General features: G+C 42.4%; 1 protein-coding gene across 1 annotated transcript; it reads right to left on the minus strand.

Annotated features, from left to right (window-relative positions):
* Positions 1 to 5199: 5199 nt before the first annotated feature.
* Positions 5200 to 8009, minus strand: il22 (interleukin 22). The gene is made up of 6 exons (XM_076722234.1): positions 7808 to 8009; positions 7481 to 7711; positions 6849 to 6914; positions 6616 to 6765; positions 5954 to 6013; positions 5200 to 5608 (listed from the first exon to the last, which is right to left on the minus strand). Exons 2-6 carry the CDS (start codon positions 7655 to 7657, stop codon positions 5507 to 5509), a joined length of 555 nt encoding a protein of 184 aa, XP_076578349.1. The 5' UTR covers positions 7658 to 7711; positions 7808 to 8009; the 3' UTR covers positions 5200 to 5506.
* Positions 8010 to 10195: the final 2186 nt, after the last annotated feature.

Consider the following 10195-nt stretch of genomic DNA (forward strand, 5'->3'; position numbering starts at 1 on the left):
TCTATTTCCTCCTCATCATCTTTCTCTCCTCTGCTCCACCTGCACTCTTTTCTTGATGTCTTGTTTTCCCTCCTCTATTTTCGCTTCCTCCTTTTCTCCTATCATTCCTCCTTTTTTCCTCTCCTCCTGGCCTTCTTTCTCCTCCTCCTCATCCTTCTCTTTGCCATCTTTCCCTCCTCTCCTCCTTTCATCCTCTCTTTACCTCCTGTGTTTACTTCCTTTATTTTCTTGTCCTGTTTTCTTTTCTCGTCTTCTTTCTTTTTTATTCTCTCCTCTTGTTGGTTTTCATCTTTCCTTACTTCCTCCTACTTTCCTTTTCTCTTTGTTTCTTTCTTCTTTCTTTTCTCCTCATGTGGACTTTTTTCTCTTCTGTCTTCTTTCTCTTCCCTCCTCCTCATCTCTTTCTTCCTCTTCTATTTTCTTTTTCCTGTCTCTTTTTTCCTCTTTTCTTGCTTCCTTCCCTTTTCTTTTCCTCCTCCTCTGTCTGTGAGAAAGCAAAGGAATGATCATTTCCTGTCTTCCTTCCTTTGTCCTCCTTTCTCCTTCTTTTTTTCATCTTTTCTCCTTTTTTCGTATTGTCTCTTTACTACTTTCCTCCTGTTTGTTTTCCTCGTTTTCCTTGCTTCCTTTCCTCCCCCCCTTGTCTTCCCCTTTCTTCTTCAAACCTTTTTCACCTCCTCTTCCTCCTCATGGGCTTTTCCTTCTTTCCTTCTCATCTTCCCTCTTCTTCTCTTTCCTCTCCTCCTCTTCCTCCTCACCTCCTCTCTCACTCTCCTTCTCGGTCCTGCTCTTCCTCCTCACCCCAGCGGTGAGGATGTCACTTCCTGTTGGTTTTAACGGCTTCGTCTGGGTCTTCTGGTCTTTGATGTGTAGTCAGATCAAACTAGGTTGCGGCTTCCAGCGATGCGGCCGAGGAAACAGTGACTCTGCACATTTGTTTTCCATCTCGGTTTCAGAAAGCGCCGAGTCGTTGTCCAAACCAGATTAAAGATGACACGCAGCTGGCTGGCACCACAGAAGAAGAAGGAGAAGAAGAAGAAGAAGAAGAAGAAGAAGGAGAAGAAGAAGAAGGAGAAGACGAAGAAGAAGACCTGCTGCTGTGTGTGTGTGTGTGTGTGTGTGTGTGTGTGTGTGTGTGTGTGTGTGTGTGTGTGTGTGTTGGCAGATGTTCCTGGAAGTCAGAACAGTAACCAGGTCAAACAGCCACAACACAGCTCAGTGCATACACCTACTGTCCGTCTGTCTCTCTATCTGTCTGTCTGTCCGTCTGTCTGTCTGTCTCTCTGTCTGTCTGTCTGTCTGTCTGTCCGTCTGTCTGTCTGTCTCTCTGTCTGTCTGTCTGTCTGTCTGTCTGTCCGTCTGTCTATCTGTCCGTCTGTCTGTCTGTCTGTCTCTCTATCTGTCCGTCTGTCTGTCCGTCTTTCTGTCTGTCTGTCTGTCTGTCTGTCTGTCTGTCTGTCTGTCTTAATAACTTTGGTTACTTTGCAGATTGAGATTGTTGATACAAACTTTAGTGAACAAATCAAGCAGAATGTTTTTTTTATTATTATAATTATCGTCAATTAAAGGTGTTTTGGAGGAAAATCTGAGTCTTTGTGTTTTCATGACCGTTGAAGGACTCTTTATATCTTTATATGTCAGGTCCTCGTCCACAGAGGCCGCCACGATGCACCTCCATGTTTCTACAGTAGCCCAGAAAGGACACTAAATCCTGCACACTGGACCTTTAAGACAAACATAATTATAATAATGAATGGAAAATAAATGAGCTTTATAAATGTATTAAACTTTATTAACAACCTACCCAGCAGATATGAAGTCATTAAAAAAGTGATTCAAAATGTATTGATCATAATCCAATAACATATCTGTTATTCTGCACACTGTTATTTTCAGTACTACCACATGCTCATACTCATACTTTTGTACTTTTTCCTAAGTAAAATAATGTAATAATGCATGACTTTGACTTGGAGCAGAGTATTTGTACACTGTAGTTTTACCCACGTTTACTTCTTCCACCTCGGATCAGAAGCAGCAAATTAATCAAAACACAAAGTTTCTGTTTTCAGCTTCGTCAGGATTCACTCGTTCAGGTGTTTGAAGCCCCCGGAGTGCAGCTGGTCATGTGACCTGCTTCAACCTGCTGCTGTCTGCTCAACACAAAGAGCGCAGCTAAATATAGATCCTTATCTCTCTCACACACACACACACACACACACACACACACACACACACACACAGTGGGAAGTTTGCTGTTGTTTCTGTTCTTCCTGGTGTCACCTGTGTGGGAAATCCCCTGTGGTGACATCACACAGGTAGAGCCCTGCTGACCGTGTCCCCACACTGCATGGTGACAGAAGTGTTCAAACAGACGGTGTGTGAGTGTGTTTTTTACTGGCATTTTGGACACACTCTCTGTTCACGCAGTGACATTGTGGGGACACACTGTCCTCATGGGAACAGAAGACTTTTTCTCTCTCTGTGAGGACAGTTTGAGACTTTGAGGCTTTACATGTGATTTTAAAGGTTCATGTTAGAACGAGGTTCAGGTTCAGGTTGAGACTGGACGTTTAGTGTTCAGTGTTCAGGTTTGTGGCTGACAAATACGTCAGTGAGGATGTTTTTATGTTTGTTTTTAGGACTTTCTTGGAGAAATTAAGAAAAAAAATACATAATTAGAAGTGAAATAGAATATATGAAATATATAATATGAAATAGACATAAGAACGGAAATAAAACTAGAAAAGTCAAAATTAAAAGCAAGTCTAATGTATGTAAACAGCTGCACAGCGGGGGGTCAGATCAGTCATCGGTCGTCGTGTCGTGATGCATGTTTGCGTCCAGAAAATTCCCCAAATAAACCAAACCTTTAGCTGACAGAAGTGACGTCTTCAAACCGCTGATTTCGATCCATCATCAGTCGGAAAAACACAAGTTACTCACAGTTAGAGCAACCGAAGGAAAAACAATTTAACCACCATCAACGTTGTTATCAGTCATCAGATTTCTGCGTTTGTTTTAGCTCTAAAAGTGTCATTAAAAACTAAATTCTATATATTTTATTTATAAGTGATACATAAATACATATAAATACACAGGAGATACTGACTGATGACTAAAAAAACTTTTTTTTTTCTTGCGGCATTGCATGACAGCAGTTGAGTGCCCCCCCCCCCCCCCCCCAACACACACATACAAAAAAACACTCAAACTGTATATATATACACACACACACACACACACACACACACACACACACACACACGTTGTGCTGAAGCCTGCACCACTGAAAGTAGGTAAGTAGGTCTCATCTACTTGTGGTTTGTGCAGATTTCTGCACCAGTTTATTACATAGGTCATTGTGTGTGTGTGTGTGTGTGTGTGTGTGTGTGTGTGTCATCAGATAACGTTTAATCAGATCTGATAAAATCGATTAGTATTATCATGTCTTCTATTTTTATTTCCCAGTTAATCAGCCTGAACGCGTTTCTCTGCAGACTCGTGTTACACTGTAAAAAACCTGACGTGAACTCTGAAGGTCTCATCTTATGTCAGAACGTCTCTTTTTAAAACCCTTTGAATTAATTCTCGAACATGTTTTATTTCCAACATCTTGTACTTTTTAATCATTGTCATTGTTTTTATCTTACATTGTTGCATTATTGTAGATTATTTCTGTATTAATTCAAATTGCTTGTTTTTGTTGGCTGCATGTTTTAATCCTGAATCAACCATAAAACTCTTTGTAATTGTAAAAATGCGTTAGAAATAATTCTTATTATTCTTCTAATTACCAACCAAGTGACCCTAAAGGGCAGCAAACACACCGGAGACATGACTCAGGTCAGAACGTCACACGATGTTCTTCGTGTTCAGCTCATCTTCGACACCGCTGTCCTATTTTCCAGCATCACTTCAGCAGCTTCAGTCTGAGAGTCGAGTCATAGTGAGAATAAGAGAGATGCTGAACTTAAACAACACTTTAGACGGGAAATATTGTACTATTCTGAAAGTTAATGATCATCTGCTGTTTGAATGGATTCACTGATCTCTGCTGTGAATCGTCTGATGTTTGATCTTCTCACATGTTCGATTTGCTGCTTTTCCTCTCAATGATCTCAATGATCTGAATGTGTTTGGAATCATGTGGAGCTTTGGACTGTTGGACCAAACAAACATGGTGAAGGCGTCACTTTGGGCTCATTGTCACCACATTTCTCACTGTTTTCACAATGTTTCCAAAGCAAACGATCAATCGATCGATGGAGAAAATGATCAGCAGATTGATCCAGAATGAAAAGAATCATTAGAGTTAAAATGAACAACAGAACATCCTGCTGAGACATGAATGAGGAGACACACTGATCTACAGAGACCAGAGACAAGAGGACAACAGACACAGAGACACACTGATCTACAGAGACCAGAGACAAGAGGACAACAGACACAGAGACACACTGATCTACAGAGACCAGAGACAAGAGGACAACAGACACAGAGACACAATGATCTACAGAGACCAGAGACAAGAGGACAACAGACACAGAGACACACTGATCTACAGAGACCAGAGACAAGAGGACAACAGACACAGAGACACACTGATCTATAGAGACCAGAGACAAGAGGACAAAGACACAGAGACACACTGATCTACAGAGACCAGAGACAAGAGGACAACAGACACAGAGACACACTGATCTACAGAGACCAGAGACAAGAGGACAACAGACACAGAGACACAATGATCTACAGAGACCGGAGACAAGAGGACAACAGACACAGAGACACACTGATCTACAGAGACCAGAGACAAGAGGACAACAAACACAGAGACACAATGATCTAAAGAGACCAGAGACAAGAGGACAACAGACACAGAGGACATTTCACTGCATGATGAGTACTATTACTTCAATACTTGAAGTACATTTTCCTCATTTTACTGACATACTTTTAGTGATGACAGTGGCAGTAGAAAAAAAAATAGGCATCATCAGCGTCACCTGGTCCAATCAGAGCTCAGAGTTACAGAAGAGGAAGTATTTAAATGCTTTACTTAATTAATTAAAACTACAAGGTAAAAAATGAGTGTAATCTGTAAAATGTACTCAAAGTATCAAGAGTAAAAGTACTTGTCATGCAGAGTAGAAGTGTGAAGTAGTATTACAGGGAGAGAAGAGCCGACTGTCGTATTCAAACCAAACTTTATTTGTTTTCAAGTACATTCTGTAACACACTGTGTCCAACAGTCTGCGCGTAACATTCAGCATGAAACACTGTTTCAGGACGTGATCAACAACGAGCCCTTTGGTATAAAAACACTCAGATCAATAAATAGATCAATAACTAATCAGGAATATAAATATTGTACTTTATATAAAAGAGTTAAATACGTCCTCTCAAATTAAATAAATGAATAAATAAAAGTAGAAAAGTCTTCGGGATGAAAGGTGATAAATAGGATAAATAGGACGCGGCCGAGGCCTCGTGGTGCAGCAGCCTACTCGGTGGAGTTCCTCGGCTGGATGCAGAAGTCCTGCAGGTAAGTGAAGAGGATGTCGATCTCGCCCACCGCTTTGATTATTCCTCGCTCGCTCCCCATCTGAAACACACAGAGACACGTCAGAAACGATCCGCCGCTGAAAATAGTCCCGACAGACGCTCCGTTTCCAGCAGAGAGCCGCTGCTCGAGGAGACGACTGAACCCTGAAATCACGTCCACAGACGCACTGCGCCCGTCTGTGCCTTTGAATTTATTGATTTACAAAGATTATTATTTATTATTCATTCATAGTAACATCGGCGGCTCTGTGCGTCTGCACCAAACTCTGCTTGAAAAGATGGCGTTTTCTGAAGATCACATATGATGATGATGACAATGATAATGATGATGATGATCATGACGATGATGACGATGATGATGAGCAGCCCTGGTGGATGAGCTTACCTTGGTGAGCTTCCTGCGAAACTCCACGGCGCTCTGATGGTCGTGGTAATGAGTCACATTCTGGAGAAGCAGACAGACGCTGGAGGTTAACAGCTGTTATCACTTCAATCTGTGTGTGTGTGTGTGTGTGTGTGTGCGCTTTCCCTGACTTTAACCACTGAAAGTCATTATCAATTTTATGATAAACCACATGTTCACCACACACACACACACATGAGAAAATAAATGTTTACTTCTTTGTCTTGTTCGTGACTCGTAAACATTTTCGTTTTGCTCGCCAGCTGATGGAACATCGGCGTTAACTGTCCAACTTACTGGATCTTAGAAGAATATTTTGGGAAATGCGTTAATTCGCTTTGCTGCTGAGTGTGAGATCAGAAGATTGATAACAGTCTCACATCTGTACAGAAAATATGAAGCTTCAGCCAGCCAGCAGTTAGCTTAGCATAGCATAAAGACTGGATGCAGCTAGCCTGGAAGCACAAATGTAAAAATAAGTTGTGGTTTTAAAGGTTCATGGCCAACAAGCAGTCCGGCACATAAATCCCAGAAAACTTCCCCGCTAGCCGTTCTTCATGCTAAGCTAAGCTAACAGTCTCCAGGCTCCAGCTTCACGTTTAGCATACAGATGTGCGAGCGGTATGAAAACAGTGGACACTCACGCAGCCTTGAGTCTGCAGGTCCTCGCTGACCCGGCCGAGGTCGATCTTCAGCCGGTGCATGCGAGGATGGTCGTCGTCACGGTGGTGCAGGATGTTGTTCAGGTAGAAGTCGAGGATGTTGGCGTGGAGGCAGCAGATCTTCAGGTGGTCCTGGAGGAGGTGGAGAGGTCAGAGGTCAGGCTGGGCTGGGAGAGCGTTAGCTGAGCGTTGGACTGACAGGAGTTTGTTCTCACCTGGCTAGTGTTGACTCTGGGCATCAGTCTGGTGTTGGAGTCGATGTGTGTCTGCTTACTCTGAGCCTGAAGAGACAGAAAACCAGAATCACACATTAACAGGATGAAGAGTTCAGAAAATACTGAGTCCAAGTCACCCGAAACAAACCGCAAATGCTGACAAGACCAGAAATAAATCCCCGAAATAATAAGCCTCTATGATCCTCTCAGACACAAAAAAAGAAGAAGACCTCAGAGCCGATCTGAACCCCGAGCCGACGGACCGAAGTCCTGCTCAAACCTACGGAAGAACATCAGCGCCAAAAAACACAAGTCTAAATTTGAAGGTTAGGTGCTTCAGTAAGAAGAGCATTTTCACAAGTACTGCGCTGAAGTACAACATTAAACTGAGCAAATACTTTCACTCAGTTCACAGGCAAATACTGCACTCTGTACTTCACTTATTTGACAGCTGTAGTTTTAAAATGTGACATGTTTATAAATGTTTATATTGTATAGTCATATGACAGAAAACCTCTAATTAAAGTGGTTGATGTTAAAAATTGAATTGTTATAATAAACATTTCTAAGTCAGAACGCGTCTGATTGGCCAGACGTAGCTAAAGTTCAGAATTCTGGTTTAAAGCACTCACATGTTGTGAAACTTCCCGGACAGCCTGGTACGTCTCCGGGTTTCGTAGCGGCTGGCTGAGCGGCCGGTCGACAGGGTGCGCCACCACCTGCTCGCCCCAGCCAATCAGAAACACGGGCAGGAGAACCAGCATGGCGGCGGCCGGACGGAGGAAAGAGAGGAGCGTGGCGAGCTTCATCGCTGAGATAAATGATCTTAATCCTTTCAGAATGAGGAGTCGGAGTGTTTTCACCTGCGAGACAGAAACAGATCACGAACTCTAACAAACTGTTTTAAAAGAGACTTCAGAGATGAAACGTGTTGAATGAACGTGCTGCTGAGTCCTCACCTGTCAGTGATGCTGCTGTGAAGACGCTATGTGCCCTCTCTCTCTTTATACACATCCATCCTCCGCCCCCTCTGCAGAAATATAGGACAGGTAACCATCGAAAAAACCCCAACACACACACACACACACACACACACACACACACACACACACACACACACACACACACACACACAGGTCACTGCTGAGCTGGTACAATGTGTGTTTACTGTCACTCACACAAAGAGGAAATTAAGTGTCAGTCAAGTCGTGACGACTGGCTCTAATAATGTTTGTCATCAATTTGCTAAAAGAGCCTTTTAATTGTACTTCTCCAGTGACATCATTTCCTCTTTTTTTGTCTGTGTGTGTGTGTGTGTGTGTGTGTGTGTGTGTGTGTGTGTACTCCCTGGTGGAGCTGGAAGTCCACTTTGTTACACAAACTTTCCTCAAACAAAAGAAACTTGTCTGACCAGCTCGTGGCAGCAGCTCTGCTCTGATTAGATGATCATTTATATCATATTTATATCATATTTTTTCACATAAATCACTTAAAACAGGGTCATTATATGTAATCACACAGTATTTAACATGACTACAAGCTACAATAATGTAGTGTGTGGAGATTTGTAGTAAGAGGAAGTAATTTTGTAATACTGTATTTTTTAATGGTGCAATAACAAACAAATATGAAGTACATCATTTCTGTGGTAGCTTTTTTAAATAATTATCAATAAATTGGATCCCTCATGATACGGACATGAAGCTGCCTCTAACGCCCCCCAAGGATGGCGTTCTAACAACAGTCTGTGAGTTAAAATACGTTTCACACAGAAATATGAACAGATAAACAGTAAACGCTCAGAAACTTTATTAATGAGTGAATCTGCGTGTTAATTAAAAAAACTTTAGGGTTCACACAATTTAGTTCAGTCCTGAATCCAGAACTGAAGCGTCTTAAGCTGCAGTTCCTTTAGCGGCCACCACATGATGGCGCTATATTGAAGTTTATGGGAAAACTCATCTCTCCAGATAACAATTAATATATTTTCACACAACTTTTACTTCTGAGTAATATTTGTTGTAGCTGATGTTTAACTGGTTTATCGTTGTCACTAAGTTTGGCATGTTAGCATGCTAATATCAGCTAATTACTAAACACAAGTACAGCTGAGGCTGGTGAGCGTGTTACTGGTTTTGTATCAACCAACACACTGGACGAGCTTCGAGCTAAACTTCCAGATCCAAAATGAGCCGATCATCAAAGTCGGAAACAGAATTTAATGCTAATCCACCGACTCGTGCTGGACTGACCAACATGGAAGTCATGCTGCTAGTGTAAAGATATGGTTACAGTCACTTTAAGATAATTAGCAATGCTAATTGGACAACAGGCAGACATTACGAGAAGCTCATGATTCACCTGGAAGAAGTGTTTGGTCATCCGTCAGATCATTTCAGACAGAGGGAAGGCAAGCGAGTAAATGGGGAATAAAAAAGGACCCAGGATGGACCCCTGGGGGACTCCACTCCAATGTGACGGGTGTGAGTGTGGTCAGTGTGACACCACATCAGTGATAGTCATGTTTGCACCTGTGAGGCCATGATGAAAACGGCCACTCATTGATCGATGCCAACGCAGAAACGCCCAGTTTGCCCTCACTTCCTTCTGTCGCCGAGCTTTTGAACATCAGTACTTTCCTTTCAGGATTTTCCTCTTAGGTTTTCTTGGCCGTTGTTTCCAGGCGTGAAGCCGGGGATCGAGTGGCCGGCTCCTCTCTGTTCAATTTCTCGTTTATTGTTGGGTGTGGGCGTGTGAATCCCTCAGAGACTGATAAGACAATGAAAGGCTTCCCAGCTAAAATGGAGCTGTCACCAGATGACACCTCAAACCTTATTCATGGAAAAGAGAGACATTTTTACTGTATTCACAGGGAGCTTTTTACTCTGAATGGGCTCAAACTGAATTAAAACGCTTCAAGTGACGGCTTCCTGTCTGTGGCGGCAAATTCTGATCAATGTTTTGTTCAGTTTTTTATTGGTTCCTTAAACTCATCAAACGTGGTGCTATATGATCTCTGTGACACGTCGCTCATGACATGTTGCAACATGTGAGGAAGAAGTGGAACAGCCAGTTAATGAGAAGGAAGTGAGCGCTGACGCAGACGAACTGAGCTGCAGGGAGATTCGACAGAAATCCACAAAGACCTTCAGAGATGCTGAACCTTCCAGTTACGTTCAGAGTCACGTTCAGAGTCACGTTCAGAGTCACGTTCAAAGGACGCTCAGTGTCAAAAACAGTTCAGGACAACTAAAACTGTTTATTAATAATTAATCCAGTTCCAATATGTGTTACATTTGTGTTTTATTTGCTTGTCCTACTGACTTTATTTTGTGCACTTTTATGTG

Source organism: Chaetodon auriga, chromosome 22 (genome assembly GCF_051107435.1).
Source record: "Chaetodon auriga isolate fChaAug3 chromosome 22, fChaAug3.hap1, whole genome shotgun sequence".
Taxonomy (NCBI): Eukaryota; Metazoa; Chordata; class Actinopteri; order Chaetodontiformes; family Chaetodontidae; genus Chaetodon; species Chaetodon auriga.